General features: G+C 35.8%; 1 protein-coding gene across 1 annotated transcript in view; it reads left to right on the forward strand.

Moving 5' to 3' along the window:
• Positions 1-17656, forward strand: part of DTHD1 (death domain containing 1) — a 64742-nt gene that overhangs the window by 38350 nt on the left and 8736 nt on the right. Inside the window, exons 7-8 of the mRNA XM_012552294.2 lie at positions 6219-6508; positions 10316-10560. Coding sequence (XP_012407748.2) covers positions 6219-6508; positions 10316-10560 — 535 coding nt within the window. The remainder of the gene's footprint in view (positions 1-6218; positions 6509-10315; positions 10561-17656) is intronic.

Below are 17656 nucleotides of genomic sequence, written 5' to 3' on the forward strand. Positions count from 1 at the left end.
GCTCATCCAAGACTTCCCTTCTGTACCTGGAGCCGCCTTACCCGGGAACATCCTACAACTTTCCTGGTCTACACATCATGGTCTTTCTCTCTACAAATTCCTTCCTCTTCCTTTTCTCATTAACGATTTCCACCTGGAGTTCCCATTTTGTGGAAAGGCTAAGGGTGGTCTGCCTCTATTCTCTTGGTCTTGTTCCTGAATTCTTCAGGACCTGGTAACTATGTTCCCAAGCCAGATTTCTTCTTCCTCTCCAGTCCCTTTCCTGTTGTCTTCCCTCTTAAAATGTAAGCTCCCTGAGAGTAGAGTCATTTTTTGTTTTGTTTTGTTTTTGCTTGTATTTATATTTACAATGCTTAGCAAATTGCATGACATACAGTAGGCCCACTTCCTTCTCTCACTGCACCACACAACCTCCAGTCCTTTGTCTTTTATATGCAAATATAATGTCTCCCTACTGAAACCATAAATTTCTTGAAATCTTTCAGTAATAATGCTATATTTAGCATTTTAATAAAATTTAATATAAAATATTTTATAAATTTTTATAAAATATAAAAATATATTTATTAAGCACCAACTAATTACTGGCAATAAAAAGATGGAGAGAAACCAGGCACAATCTAGTGAGGGAGAGAACATGCAGACATTCATCTACAGTCATATGCTTTTGTTCCCAAGCCTAAACTGGAGCTAATCAATAGAGTGAAGGCATCAGGATAATGGGTGCTGCCTTAGTATCTTGTAGAGAGTCTTAAGTATAGGAAACTTTCTACAGGATGTGCTGACTGAATGACGTCACAGTCACTGCACTTTGTGCTATATGAGCAACAGCTGTACCTACATTTGTGCTCATGTCAGAAAAGTGAAGAAGTTGGTCCTTCCACTGTTGTCCCAGAGTCTGGTAAACAGCAAGATGGCTGCATTGACCACCCCTTGGATGTTTTTGGCAGTGTGTGTGTGTGCAGGATGGAACAGTCCTATAGTTCTGACATCTTAGCATTAGTGGAAGGTAATTTAAGGGTAAAATACTCACTTTTGAGCCATCTTTTCTTGTTCTAATACAAATGGTTTACCTGTAAAGACCACGTTAGCATCCTGAATACCTTAGAATCAGCCAAGTCAGGATAAGCAAAAGTCCTTGGTCTTTAGTCTTGGTCTTTAGAGGTAGAAGTGAATTGGATGGACGCAGGATCTCCACGATCTCTCCTCTTTGTCTCCTGCCCAAAAGTAACTCTGGCTTGTCTTACTCCACCCCCTAATCCCTCCCACAATTCTCTGTATTCACCAAAAGATAAACCAACACAGAATACTGGGAAGGACCATTTTCCAGGGATATGCTAATGAAGTATTGTCCAATCGGTAACTAGCCATAAGTACTCAGCTATCCGACCTCAGTGCATCAATTCAAGAGTTTCAGCCCTCTACATCTCCCACTTTCTTTTGTTTTAGAACACAGGTGGTCACACCATCCCTGACTTCTCAGGAAGGTGAGAACCCCAAAAAGGAGGTGATCATGCCCTCCCTGACATCTCAGGAAGGGAGATGAAAAGCACCAAAGGGAAGTGAGGTTGTTAGTGGGTTTCTGGGCTGAAGAATCTTATTAGAAACAGGTATGCACAAACCCATCAGCATGGGAGGTATTACACAAGCACATAGCAATAAGGCACAGGCTATTAGTGATGACTCTCCCCACAGTCAGTGAAGGCTCGATGTGGTGTAACAAACATGAATTGTACACGCAAGTAGCGGAATAACAAACAGTATGAATCAACATGGTGTTGTAAAAGATTTCCAGAAGTCCTAGAAGGAGGGTATGTAAACAACAGTCACACATATGCCTTCTTCAGCAGCCAAGAGATAGTCCAAAACTAATCTATTGTCCATTGCTTCACATGCCAGGGAATCCAATGATTCCTGTAGATTTTGGAGTCCTGCAACAGTTTTATCATTTCTCAAAAAATCCAATGATTCCCGAGGGTTTTGAAGTCCTACAACAATCTTATCGTTTCTCAGAGAATCCAATGATTCCTGAAGGTTTTGAAGTCCTATAACAATCTTATCATGTCTCAGAGAATCCAGTGATTCCTGAGGGTTTTGAAGTCCTATAACAATCTTATCATGTCTCAGAGAATCCAATGATTCCTGAGGGTTTTGAAGTCCTACAAGGATCTTACCATGTCTCTGAGAATCCAATGATTCCTGAGGGTTTTGAAGTCCTATAACAATCTTATCATGTCTCAGAGAATCCAGTGATTCCTGAGGGTTTTGAAGTCCTATAACAATCTTATCATGTCTCAGAGAATCCAGTGATTCCTGAGGGTTTTGAAGTCCTATAACAATCTTATCATGTCTCAGAGAATCCAATGATTCTTGGGGGTTCTCAAATCCTACAACAGTCTTATCATGTCTCAGAGAATCCAATGATTTCTTGAGAAGTCCAACAATTTTTGATGTCCATGAGTCAAACACCATAACTGCCATGCTCTTTCAGTGGTGGGCACAGTCAGCAATGGAACCACCTGATGTTTCTTGGGTCTTCTCCTTTGTTTCAAGGGTCTGCTCCATCTCTCTTCAATGGAAAAGGTGAATATGGCTTGTTGGCACCCAATTCCTTCTTCACCTGTAGAGATACAAGTAAACCCTCTCCCCCAAGCAGTTAGCCTATCTGGTCCCTTCCATTCACCACTTTCTGGGTCTCTCCATTATCTACAGATAGTGGAGCCGCTTGCCCTGGACACTTCCCTTCCGGTGGGTTATAAAACCTGTCTGCCGGAGCCAGTGCATCTTTGTCAAAAATCAAGAAGTTAATAGTATAAAGAGCTAAAATTTAGAAGTTCTCTAGGGTTACCTGTGGCTCCCCCTTTCTTTTGTTTTTGGAGGAGCATCTTAATGTCTCTATTTCTTTTCTCTACTATTCCCCGTCTTTGAAGATTAAAAGGTATGCCAGTGGTGTGTAAAATCTTATACTGTGCACAAAAGTGTGTAAAATGTTTAGAAGTATATGCAGGTCCATTGTCTGTTTTTATTACTTGTGGCACACCCATAATTGCAAATACTTGGATAAGGAATTCAGTGACCACTCGGGCTGTCTCTTTTGTTGCTGGTATTGCAAAAATGAATCCTGAAAAGGTATCTACCACAACATGGATAAAAGACAGATGACCAAAAGATTTAAAATGGGTCACATCCATTTGCCAGATTTCATTGGGTCTCAAACCACAAGGGTTCTTCCCTAGAAGGAGTGTAGGAGCGTGGAAAGGAAGGCAAGCCGTACAGCCTTTTACTATGCTCCTAGCTTCCTCTCTTGTTATTCCAAATTGTAAATGTAAAGCTCGAACAGCCTGATCATATTTAGAATGAGATTTCTGGGCTTCTTGGAATAAAGAAGTATTGACCACCATAGTTAGAAGGCTATCTGCCTTTGAATTACCATCAAAAAGAGGACCTGGAAGTCCACTATGAGAGTGGACATGCAAGATATAAATCTTACCTGGATGGTTTCTCACTTGCTCTTGAAGTTCCTTAAAGAGCTGATATATATTGGAAGCTACAAATTTTATTTGGGCTGTGGCAATTCTTTGTACCACACCTACTGAATAGGCCGAATCAGATATTATGTTTATATCTCCTGGATAATAAGTAAGAGCTAGAATGATTGCATACAATTCATTCTGCTGAGTGGACTGAAAAGGAGTTCTGATGACTCCCTTTATAGTTAAGTCACAAGAGTATACAGCGCAAATATTATGTTTGGATGCATCTTTAGAAGCCTTTTCTTCAAGAATCCATCACCAATTATGTAATAATCTGGTTATCTTTAATGGAGACCCGTGTGTAAAATTTGGAGCTGTGGCCAATAAAACTTGCCACTCTGGGGTGGTCTCACAGCATACATTAATTTGTGCATTAGTATAAAAGGTATATATCTTGTCAGCTCTTATCCCAGATAATTGTACTGTTCGCTTAATGGCCTTTAATAAAATTCTAGCCACAAGCACTGGGTAAGGAGTAAGGCTTTATTCTGGTTGTACCAGGAGGTTCACCCACTCTATCACACTGTCTCCTTGATGGACTGCTGTGGGTGCCTCTTGTGTAGCAAAAACTGATATTTCCAAGGGTTTTTGAATGACTCTTTCAACCACATTGGATAAAGCCAGTTCAACTTCTCTCAACACTTCTTGAGCTTCTTTTGTAAGCTGATATGATGAGTTTAAAGCACTGTCTCCCCTTAAAATGTCATATAATGGTTATAATTACTAGGTAGTCAAGCCTAACACTGGATGCATCCATTGGATATCTCCTATCAATTTCTGAAAGTCATTTAAGGTGTTTAACTTTTCTGTTCTTAAGGAAAGTTTTTGTACTGTGAGCAGCTTAGGGTATACTTCATATCCTAAATACTGAAAAGGATCATGTCTTTGAATTTTTTCTGGAGCTATGTGCAATTTGTAGTTTCTTAGTCTTTCTATGGTCCTTTGTAGACATGTCAAAGTGACCCTGACTTGTCTTACTCCACCCCTTATTCCCTCCTACAATTCTCTGTATACACCAGCACAGAATAGTGAGGTGGGCCATTTTCCAAGCATATGCCTATAGAGTATTGTCCATTAGGTAATTAGCCTTAAGTGCTCAGTTGTCCAACCTCAGTGCATCAACTCAAGAGTTTCAACCTTTACATTTATCCCTTTGAATATAATTTCTATAAGTTTTGGTGGTACTGGTGGTTACAGTAAATTACTGTTGATTAATAACTCACATTTATATAGCACTTTAGGTTTATAATTGTGATAATTGATAGAGATGTGCTTTGAAGAATATAACACAAGTGTGAAGTGTTTAGTATTTTTAACAAATGTAGACAATTTAGTAAGCATCAGTATTCTTCTTTCTCAGAAGTATACACTTCAAATAAGAAAAGCAGCATTTGAAAGTCTGAAAACAAAGTTTCAGGTCCAAAATTTACCATTTATTACCTGTATGAGCATGGAAATCATTTGACTTCTTAATCTCAGCTTCTTCATCTTTAAATGAGATCAATAGTAATATTTTTTTCTACTTCTCAGAGTTATTATGAGAATCAAATGAATTAATATGTGTGAAAGAACTTTAGAAACTATATAATTTTATGTAGCTGTAAAAAAAAGGAATGAACGAGATAGAGTGAAATCTTTCAAGACAGTTGTGAAAATCAAGTAAGGCTTCATCTACCCCAGAGATGGAGTAGGCCTGAAGGTCCTTGGGCATTGACTCAAGGGCACACCAAAGTCCCTTCCTGCTATCCTCCCATGACATCATTTTCTTCCTACCTCCATCAAATATGAGCAGTCATGTACTTACTGGCCAAGTTCAGTTTCCTGGGAAGCTCTCCCATTTAGAATGTAAATCCCTCAGCCAATGAGGATGATGGTCAGTGGTGGCAGGGGTATTTTCATTTGGGACTATTTAATGTGTAAAGCCTGGCCCAAAGGTACTTCCTCCTTTGGACTGCTTGTCCCTCCCCCCAAGGGGAGGGACGTCCCTTCTCATGAGAAAGTATAATAAACTTTTGTTTGCTTCTAGAGATATCTCCAGCTTTTTTTTTAAAAAATGGTGATCACTCACCATTTGAGCCACACAGGGAGAAAAAATATCCCTTAGTCCACAGGAATTGTCTTTGAAAGACATTTTAAGGGTAAATATCACAGTTACTTATGTTCTACTTAGATAATTACCAGGGATAAGTATTTCAAAGTGTATTTTTAGTATACTCTTTTTCACAGAGAAAAAGATAAGAGAGAAAAATTATTTTTGAGTCATGTTGATAATCCCTTTCTCATATTTGCTTAAGTTATAATCTTTACAATGCTTGCTTCTCGAAACAATTGCACATTGAAAAATGGTGCTTCCTTTGTCCAGATTTAAATATGCTACACTGAAAATGTGTGCTGAGTTGAAAAGGAAACAATGGAGGAATATATATTTGCCTGAGGATCATCTGATTTCTGCTTATCTATCTCATTATAGAAGAAAGTTAAATGCTTAGCATCTCATCATCAGGACATTTCCATTCAACCTCTTTTCCTACCTGGAACAAAGTCTATTTCCTCTAATAATGCACTGAATTGTCTTGCCACCCATATGCTTCACTTTAAATGAAGAGCAACTGATACTAGATTTTATTTTTATGTCTACAACAATTACATTCTTTCCCATGATTTCTTCTTATTTTCCCTATGCAGATTTCTTGTGCTTCGTCTTTCATCCACCATGGACAATTCCCATCTCGTCCTTTTCACAGAGTGTCTAGAGGAAGCTACCTTCAGTACCTTGGCTTCTATAGTGTTATATCGGAATAAAGAAAACCCTCATAAAGCAATTATTTCACTAGTACCTTCTAAGGATTTGAGCCAGGAGCTTCAGAGCCTGCATAAGAGAGGATTTAGTGGGCCTCCAGAACCATCCCCGTTTTTCCAAATGAGAGAAGGAGAACAGATTATTTTAAGGTTTAATGGCAATATTTTTGCTTCAAGTAAGTATAAACTTTTTTATCTTTTTATCTGTCTATGTTCCATCCTATAGTTAGAGACTGAATTGTTGTTATTCTGGAAAAAAAAAAAAAAACCTGAGAAGTATGGTGTGCTAGAGAGTGCTAGAAACTTGGAATCATGGGTTCAAGTTCAAAATTCCAATTCTGTCATTTACCAGATGACTTTGGATATCACTGTAACTCTCTGGATTTCCATTTAATTACCTGTAAAAATTATGAGGTTAAAGTCAATCACATCAAAAGTTGCTTTTAGCTCTATATTCCACACTTCCCTTCATTTTCTCCATGTTATAAAAGGAAGGAAAAGATATATGTCCTCTCCCATCCTTTCAGAAATGAAAGTACAACTTCTCTGTGCTTAATTTTCATATTCCCAATTACTTTTAAAATAAAGAATCACGAGCACCCAAAATCATTTCCCATGATGTAATGCTAGTTTGGCTATATCATTTGTGAAATGTACAGAGTATGAATAGTGGAGAATACACGAGTATTCTCCTGAGAGGAGAATAAATGCAATTATTACATGCATTTATATGTAAGATTTATAAAACACAGATATAAAACAAAATTAATAAAACTCAGAATAAACCTCTAAAGTAGACAGTTCAAATGTGATGATAGCTCTATTTTACAAATTTGAGATGAAGAGAATTCTAGTCACTTTTTCACAGTTCAAAAGTATCAAAGCTAGGTCTTTTGATTCTGAATATATAGCTTTTTCATTAGTTTAAGCTGTTTCTCTAATATGGCTTCTCCAGAACCTCAAGAGCATTAAAAAAAATATTTGCCTCCCTTCACATTTAAAGAATATGTTCCTTGATACCCAAGGAAGAAAGGAACTTTGTAATGTAAAATGATCATAAATTGTCCAAGCAATTTAGTATTGACTTTAGGAACAGGAAAAGGGTTGAAAACCAAGTATATGTATGTGTGTGGGGAGAGGCAGAGATACTGGGGCAGAGACACATTTAGGGAGATGAAGATGAGAGAAAATAAAAGACTGAAAAAGGCATACGAGAGATCAAAGAACTGAGATGAAATAAAAGATAATAAAGCAAAGACAAGAGTAAGTTATAAAAGATATGAATAGGGAGAAGAAAGGAAGAAAAGAACAGACTATTTGCTTTACCCTTGTTGAGATTGAATCCTTTGCCTTCAGATTCTTGTAAATCCACCCACTCAGTAAATGGAACAGAATTTTTTTGGCAACAGTAGGGAGAGGTTCAGGGGGGCCATGTTGCTTTCTAGGATTCCTTTGGCTCCATATGATATTCTTTTTTCAAAGGGATATAGAAGCTTACATGACAAAACCTGCCATTCTCTCAGTCTGTGATCCTTATTCCCGGATACCCTTCCCTTTATCCTTTCTTCAACTCCATTTATAATCCTTGCTACTTCTATGTCTATTAAAACTTAGGAATGCCCTTTTTCTGGTACCTACAATGTATCCCAGAAACACCTTCACATCATCAGCCATTTATCTTAAACTAGGGACCTTCAGTGAAATGAACATAGTCTACTCTCAGACTTCTTAAACTTTTTCTATTTGTGATCCCCTTTCATCCAAGAAATTTTTACATGATCTTGGGTATCTAAGTACACAAATCAAACATTTATTGATACTAAATCATAAAGAAATTTATTTTAAATTCCTTAGTATACATATAATTTTATCATTTATTAAAGATGAAAGTCAATTTGCATTCAAATGAGATGGATGTACTTATTTTTAAATAGAGAATTAAATGTTGGTAGAATATTTGATACCTTTTGCTAATTTTTTTTGCAACTAACACCTTATTACATGATTCCATATGGAGTCACAACTCAGTTTTAAGAGGCTTTAGTCTAAACTAACCAAGCAGAGCTGTTCAAGGAACAAAGGATATTCTAGAAAAAAGAGGGGAGGGGAGGAAAAGGAAAAGGGAAAGGAAGGGCAGAAGTTCCTTCCTGTTTAACTTCCAAAGCAGAAGCCACAGTATCCACCCTGGGACATTCCCATGGAGGACACAGATAGATACAAAACGGAACTATCCAACCCAAACAAGTCTTATGTGGATGACTGAAAGATTTCCTCTGCTAAGCTTTGTATACTAGCTCTAGTAAATAGAATTATTGTTGATACTATCAATGAGTGCTTTAGTCTCAAATAGTCTCGGGACCTGTGCGTGGGGAACAGCAAGTAAAAAAAAGGTGAATAAAGGAGAAATAAGCAACAATCTCTTGGAAGCGTGACTAACTGGGGTTGGCTGACTTCCGCCAATAATCATTTTTCTCTCTCAGCAGTTCTCCCTTCAGACTTCTAAAAGGAACTAGACTAATTGAATATTCCTGTACCTCCCAGAAGTCATACAAGTCAACCAGTCCCTTACACTGTGCCAAGGTGGACCTGCAGAGAAAAGACAAAGCACTCTCCTGCTCAAAGTTCATATTCTAATGGGAGAGACAACAGTAGAAATAGTCATGTTATGTGATATATATACATGAGTAGAAATGAAGGTAACTTCATAGGGGAAGATGCTAGCAGCTTTTGAGTACCATGGAAGGCTTTCCACAGAATGACATAGAATCTAAGAGGCAGAAACGAAGAAGGAGGATAATCTAGATGATAACCAGAAAGGAATGGGGGTAGGGATTGAAGGTTCTTTGTGATCTTTCCAACCAGAATCTAAAGAGAAAATTTCCTGAAGAGAGGAATGTTCTTTAATTCAACACTCCCTTTACATCTCCAAAGCACAAAACTACCACCCTTATAGGATTATAGCTCTATAGCAAAGTATCACTAGATATCACATAAACAAATTCCCATATTTTACAGATTGAGAATCTGAGAAATTCAGTAACTTTTTCCCAGGGTTCCATGAGTATTTAGTACTAGAACCAGGATTCAGATAGACATCTCCTATATGACAACTCAACATTCTTTTTACCATAATGCCTCTGCCTTCATATGAAAAAAATGGCCTTTAGAATTTATCAAGTACATGGAATTCTAAAATAAATATAAAATTTAAATGAATCCAGGTTATGACTCTTTGAGAACATCTATATTTATTATTATAAGCAAGGAAGCTAAAACACTCAAAGTACAGATAAATATTTTTCTCTTTAGTTTGTGGTGTCATTCTACTTTCCTAGATAAGAGAGATGGATAGGCCAGCTGCTTTTTCCCTGCTGTATCTAGATCCTTTGGAATGTGCATGGGAAAGGACATCCCTCTCACTCTGGAGAACAGAACCTCGCCACTCTTGCAGTGGAGTTCAAGGAAAACTCCTCCCCATTTGGCACAGCTTGTGCTTAGAAGAGTCACTCATTGGAACTGGACAGTTCATGGGAAAATTGTCCTAGTGTTGTTCAACTTAGTTTCCTCTTCCAGCTCTTGCAGAGTCTGTTCTTGTCAGTAAAATAAAATCACCTGAGCATCAGAGAGAATTCTGCTCCTACTTTTTATACATAAAAAAATAAATCCAGAGAAGCTAGAGTTTGCCTAAATTCACTCAGCTAGCTGGAGATAGAGACAGGATTAGAGGCCAGGTCTTTGATTGAGTCCAATGCTCTTTGTACAGCAATATACTTGCCTTGCTTTTGTATGGTGACGATCAATTTCTGTGCAAATTCATATTTTATGTGAAAGTGGGTCATTGAATATCAGTGAGGGATTAGAAACTGAATCAAATGCAAAATATATTTCACTTCAAGAGCTTAATGATTATACGACTTCCAAAGTTTTAACTCAAATCATCTATTATATTGTGGTAGTAATCAACAAATTTTACTGAAATTTAGGTAATGGAAAAGATTATAGAAGAGACTTCATGCTGATTTTTCACTTACAAAGAAAGCCCAGCCTGGAACTCCAGCTCAAGGAGGTGGATGAATTTGGCAACTACAGTTCCCCTTATTACAAGGGTACAGTTGCAGTTTACAAAGTGCCCAAAGAAAAAATAGCCAAGAATTTGAAGCAATCACATGTACTTAATGACTTTGGACATCAACTGCCTACTTGCAAATTACCGTTGAATTTACCAAAGGTGAGTGATGGAAGACATTTTTTGGTCACTTTGCTAATTGGTTTTATGAGTTCAAAATATTTGCCCAGTTAATCTATTTTAATTTGATGTTTCAAAAGAATTTTAATTAGTTTTGTGAATTCAAAATATATACTGTCAGTCTACTTTAATTTGATATTTCAAGTTTTATGAAAGCTCTGTCCTTGGGATCCTTTTAGTCTCCTATAATTGAATATCTATATTTATCTTTTTTTTTGGTTCCATAATGAGTGTAAGGAAGAATTAATTGATGTATGGGTTATATGCTAACATGGTGAGGAAAATGTGTTGGAAAGGTTAGGAGTGTTATTTATAAATAAGAATTTTCATTTTTCTATTTTTTTATTATTACTATTTTCTATTAAACAAGTAAGTTTTCTATTGCATTCATATATACTATATATTCCTATATATACACCTCTGTGTGTATACATATATGTATAAATTTATGTGTGCACACATGTCTGTATCTATGTATCTGTCTTCTCCAATAAGTCCCATGGTGAATATATCTTGAGCCTTTAATAGGATCTAAGATTGTCTTAGGGCTTATAGTTGGCTCTTAATAACGTTGAATGAATTATTTAGAACCGAGTATTAACTTATATTCTGGCATCTAGCATCTTCTTGGGAAATGAATCATTTATGATGTAGGCAGCTTAATTTTCATAATAACTTTTTCATGTTTCAAAGGTCTGCACTTTGCCAAGGTATTTAATCATTTGCCAATATCACTTGTAGTTTTTACACGTTCGAGGGCTATGAATACTTGCCTTTAAACATCTTACAGGGATTTTTCCAGCAACTTATTATATTGCGATTAACTTTCATGATCAATTCTGCTTTTTTTTATCACTAGTCAGTCTCAACGTAGAAAGAAACTCAAGTTGGCATGATTACAGATAAAGAAACTGAGGTTTAGAGAAATTAAATTACTTGCATATGGTCACATGGCTAAAGATCATCAAAATTAGGATCTGAACACAGATCTTTGTGATTCAGTGCTCCACATGGTTACCACAAGGCATACAGGTGGGGTTTTCACTACTATTCTTTATTAAAATCAATGACATTAGAAGAGAAAGGCCGATTTGGGAAGGTAACGACTAGTGATAAAGATAATATCTGAGAATTGGACTTTGAATTCTGGACCATGAATTCTGGACCATGAATTCTGGACCAATCTAGCGAAGTAAAAAAGTGCCTTCTCAAAATACTGTTTTTACATGCACAAGGTAAAATGCATAAGATTACAAAGGTAATATGGAATTACAAATACAGATGCAATTTTCCCCTCCAGTTTAATGGTGTCCCTTAAACATATTCATGCATCTTGGGGGTCCACAGACCCAGGGTAATGGCTCCTACTCTGGAGAGAAATTATAATATAGGAAGAAGAATAGTAGAGACACCAGAACTTTGCAAGAGAATTAATGCAAGAAAGGACCAAGTATTTGTCTATATACAAATACACAAAGTATTGATAAAAAAAAGAAAAATGAACAAGAGATCTTAATGCAAAGAAGCAAATCTGATCTTGTAGGTACCACTGAGACAAGACATGAGATGCATTAATTAATGAATATGATTATGGAATGCTAAATACCAATTTTTTCTGGGTTGAGTTTTTTTGTGTGTGTGTTCTTTTATTTATTATAGCTTTTTATTGAGAGATCATATGCATAGATATTTTTCAACATCGATCCTTGCAAAACTTTCTGTTCCAACTTTTCCCCTTCTTCCCTCCACCCCGTCCCCTAGATGGCAGGTAGTCCAATACATGTTAAATATGTTAAAGTATATGTTAAACACAATATATGTGTGTATACACACACACGTGTATATATATACATATATGTATCTATCTATCTATCTATCTATAGACACAGTTATCTTGCTGCTCAAGAAAAACAGATTTAGAAAGTAGGTAAAAATAACCTGAGAAGGAAAACGAAAATGCAAGCAAACATAAATGCTATGTTGTGGTCCACATTCAGTTCCCATGGTTCTCTCACTGGGTGTAGCTGACTTTCTTCATTACTGAACAGTTGGAACTGTTTTGAATCCTCTCATTGTTGAAGAGAACCACGTCTGTCAGAATTAATCATCATATAGTATTGTTGTTGAAGTATATAATGATCTCCTGGCCCTGCTTGTTTCACTCAGCATCAGTTCGTGTAAGTCTCTCTGAGCTTTTCTGAAATCATCCTGTTGGTCATTTCTTACAGAACAATAATAGTCTATAACACTCATATACCACAATTTATTCAGCTATTCTCCAATTGATGGGGATCCGCTTAGTTTCCAGTTTTTGGCTACTACAAAGAGGATTGTCACAAACATTTGTGCACATACAGGTCCCTTTCCCTTCTTTAGTATCTCTTTGGGATATAAGCCCAGTAGTAGCACTGCTGGATCAAAGGGTATGCACAGTTTTATAGCCCTTTGGGCATAGTTCCAAATTGCTCTCCAGAATTGTTGGATCTGTTCACAATTCTACCAACAATGCATCAGTGTTCCAGTTTTCCCACATCCCCTCCAACATTCATCATTATCTTTTCCTGTCATCTTAGCCAATCTGAGAGGTGTGTAGTGGTATCTCAGAGTTGTCTTAATTTGCATTTCTCTGATCAATAATTATTTAGAGCATCTTTTCATATGGCTAGAAATAGTTTCTTTTTCTTCATCTGAAAATTGTTCATATCCTTTGACCATTTATCAATTGGAGAATGGCTTGATTTCTTATAGAGTAAATTCTCTACATATTTTGGAAATGAGGACTTTATCAGAACCTTTGACTGTAAAAATGTTTTCCCAGTTTATTGCTTCCCTTCTAATCTTGTTTGCATTAGTTTTGTTTGTACAAAAACTTTTTAACTTGATATAATCAAAATTTTCTATTTTGTGATCAATGATGTCTAGTTCTTCTTTGGTCATAAATTCCTTCCTCCTCCACAGATCTGAGAGGTAAACTATCCTATGTTCTTTTAATTTATTTATAATCTCATTCTGCTAAATATCATTTGAAAAAAAAAGTAGATAAGTTAATATTGCTAACTAGGAAGATACATTAACATGGGGGGAAAACTCACCAGGAATTAGAGCAGGGAAATATATTGGCAAGCATCTGGGTGAAACCAGGGGAATTGTATTCTTTGGAGCTGGTTGCTAAGGGGAAAATGAACCCTTAAACCTTAGGAACCTTGAAGTGAAATGGACATTCCATCTTAGAATTTGCAAAAGAGAAATGGTAAACTGGCCTAAATCTTATGTGACTTAAAGGGTTTTGAAAGTGAAGATTTCAAGATTCAAAAAAAGGATGGATAGGATTCTATAACCTAAAATTTGATCGGCTACTTAGACCAGAAGTCATGGGAAGAAATAAAAATGTACTTCTGAAGATGTAAGAGAAAAGCTTTTAATGAGAAGGATAAGGTATGAACTATATAATGAGATGAATGTTCTGGGAGTTCATTACCATCTTCATCATCATCATCATCACTAATATTTGTATAGTATCTACTATATGTCAGGCACTATGGTGAGTACTTTACAAATATAATCTCATTTGATCCTCACAAAACCCCTAGAATGTATGTATTATTAATATAGTTGAGGAAACTGAGGCAAACAGGTTGAGTGACTTGCCCAGGGTGGTGCAGCTAGAATTTGAATTTGTTCCCCATAGTGTTTTTTGAATAGAATTTGACTTCTTGCCTCCAGGTTCAGTGTTCTATTTTGGCACTTACTACCTTGGTGTGTGTATGTGCGTGTGTACACAGGGTGTGTGTGTGTGTATATATATATATATATATATATATATACACGTGTAGGTATACACACATACACATATACACAGAGAAGATAGAATCAACATATAGAGGATGAATAGATCTCTTTAGAATAGTGTTAAATAATTGTGCTTAAATTCAAGATAAATTGAGGCAGGTGAAAGGATTTAAAAAAAAAGCCTTTTTATCTTTTATTTAATTTCTAAATCCATATTAGGGAAAAGAAGATGATTTTTTTTTAAAAAGGTACAAAACCACTGCAAATGATAGATGGGACAAAAATAACTCATAGAAAGAAGAGTCTTCTGTAAAAGTTTTATTTTGTTTCTGATTTTTCTGCCAAGGTGAAGAGTTTTGGGGCTAGAAAGATAAAACACAAATGGCTGATAGGAATTTGATAATCCAAATAAATAGATAGGGAACACCTAATCACACTTGATGAGTTCAAGTTATCAGGGTCACATGACCTACATCTCAGAATGGGAACACTGAGTTCCTACCAATAAATTTCAAAAGACTATGGAGAACACTAGAGGTCATTCAAGATTGATATTTTTATTATTGCATAAATAGTGTAGTAACTAGTAAATTGTAATATTTATTAATATTTAATTAATTAATATTGACTAATTAATAGTAATATTGTTATTATGTAAATTGTATAAATGTCTCCTTACAGTATTAAAAATTGAAGAGAATAACATCTGCAAAGTAAGGGTCAGTGAGTTCAGCTGCAGTTTTGGGAGAATTTTTAGAATATTGATCATAAAGATAGTGAACATTTAGTGTTCGCAATAATCCAAGATGACGGCCAGAAGATGTCCTGCCAGATTAATTCTGTTGCCTTTTTGATAAAAGTTATTAAGCTACCAGATCAAAGGGATGCTTTGCTGTAGTTTATCAAGATTGCAGGAAAGCATTTGATCAGATTTCTCAGGCTATTATTACAGAAAAAAATGGAGGTGTATATCTTATGATAGAACAATTCAATTTATTTGGAATGGGTTTAATTGATAGATGCAAAGGAAATTAGTTATTAGATCTATATCAGTTTGGAAGGAGGTCTTTAGCAGACTGCCATGGGATCTATGCTCTTCTCTCAAGTTGCTAACAATAGTGATAAGACTTTGGGGAAAAGGTGATTCTTAATGCTTCTCACTCATCTCAGGGTACTCAAGTTTCCACAACTTCCCTCTTATTAAAATCTGTAATATGTATCAATTTTGTAAATTAAGCTCACAATTACATGTAAATGAATGATGATTAAATGATTTCTTCTAGATCTATGTGACTGGGGACAAAGAAATATCTTGTTAATTAGATCTTGAAAAAGAGTGGTGATGTGAGGAAAAAGCTTAAACAATAACTTTATTGCTCAGGAAAGCTCAGAGAAATTTTAAGACAAATTTATTTGGTGGCATGGTGTGAGAAGGGAAAAATTCAGCAAAACTAGAACATTAGGAGGTGATTAGACTTAGACTGCCATTTTGTTAAAAGGGAAGAAGACAATATAAGGCCAGTGAGGAACTCACTAAGGTATTTGGGGAGGAGGTAAACCATCTGGCCATTTTCTTTTTAAACTTGCTTTTTTGCTAACTAGATGCTAAACTTGGTCACATCTATACTGCTAAAGGAGAATAAGTGTCCCCTACACCTCATAATTTTGTGCCCTTGGGGAAAGCCCCAGATGTCCTGCCCTAGTTATACCTCCGTATGTGGGAGGTTATTCAGAGACATTTTATGTGCTTCTAAGATTTACAGGTATCGTATCTACTTCTCGTGGCTGCCTATATTCAGCTGCAAACCTCTGCCCTGCAATCTCAACTGGCTTTATGTCAAGAGTGATCTATCTGCTTCCATTTTAAAATAGTTCATAGCTTGGAGATTTATGTAAGCAATCAGTTGACCCTAGTTCTGCTTTCAAGTAATGCTAGCTAAACAATGAACTTCCCTATTTTTCAACTGAACTCCTAACATGTGATTTCTAAGTAAATGATGAAGCTGCCCAAATGCAAATCAAATAACTTTGCTGGTACAATCTGTCTAATGGAGCAGAAAGAAAGGCAGAAACATGGCTTGCATGCATTTCCTTAGAATGCCTACTTATCATTGAGCTTGATTTTTATTTTTTCCCCCAAAATAAATTGCATGTTGGAGTTTCCTTACAGTATAATCCTGGATAATTTTTAAGGGCTTACATAATTGTGTGAATCTTTTTTTTTTCTTTTTTAAAGCCTGACTAAATAGTTGAGGATATTTAGAATTGCTTAATGTTCCCCTCTTAGCATCCTCAAAGTTAATTTATATATTACCTACTTAATGTTTTTTCTTTTTTTTTTTTTTTTTTTTTACATTGTAAGATTTACAGGATATAAACCCCAAGTATTCCAAGTGGAATTCCAAGTACAAAAAAAAATCACTAAAACATAAACAGTCATCAAGAAAACAGGGGGGAAATAGTTTGCAGGTTCTCCCTGAGAGGCAAAATGAAAGAGTTAGAAGGTTTGGTTTCATTTTGTGCCCAAAGGCAACAAAACCATTTCATGGGAGCCCCAGTCATTTTGCCTTACAATCCTCACAGTAAACATAAAAAGAACTTTGAAGATAATTGTAGCTTATTGTTGTAGAATATAACTACAGGGAATTTTTGAGAGAAACTTGATAAAGTGTTCTACCCCAAGTCATTGATGCTAATTGACTTCAATATGAAGGGAAAACAAGAGAATGGAAAAACATGTTTTGGAAAAAGTGATTCAGTATTAAGAAACAAAAGACTTGTACAACTACTCAGAGATCTTATGCCAAAGATCTTGAATAATCTTTTAAAGAAAAAAAATCAAAGGAATGTGGACCTCATAAGCAGTAAACATGATTACAAAAACTAAAACTGATTATATCTTGAGAGTCAGGAAGTGACTATATACTAATGTGAGACTTATTTCTAAATCAACTCTATGAAGTCAACACAATGGCAAGTATTTGTCAGAGCAAATGTTAAAATTCATTCCAAAATAGAAAAAAAAAAAAAAGAAAGAAAATGAGAAAAAAGTAATGAGTAAATTTTCTACGTGATGTATTCAAAGAAGCTTTTAATGCTTAAAAAAAAAAAGGCAAAGTTGAAAAGAGACTATCAACATTTCCTATTTAGAAACATTTAAAAATGGCAAGCAATCATCACAACAAGGAGGCTAAAAGAATCCAGAAACTGTCTTAATCAACAAATAGTTGATCTCTACTACAGGAAAGATATCTTAAAATCAATAGTGACCCTAGTTATAAAGGAAACT

Source organism: Sarcophilus harrisii, chromosome 6 (genome assembly GCF_902635505.1).
Source record: "Sarcophilus harrisii chromosome 6, mSarHar1.11, whole genome shotgun sequence".
Classification (NCBI taxonomy): domain Eukaryota; kingdom Metazoa; phylum Chordata; class Mammalia; order Dasyuromorphia; family Dasyuridae; genus Sarcophilus; species Sarcophilus harrisii.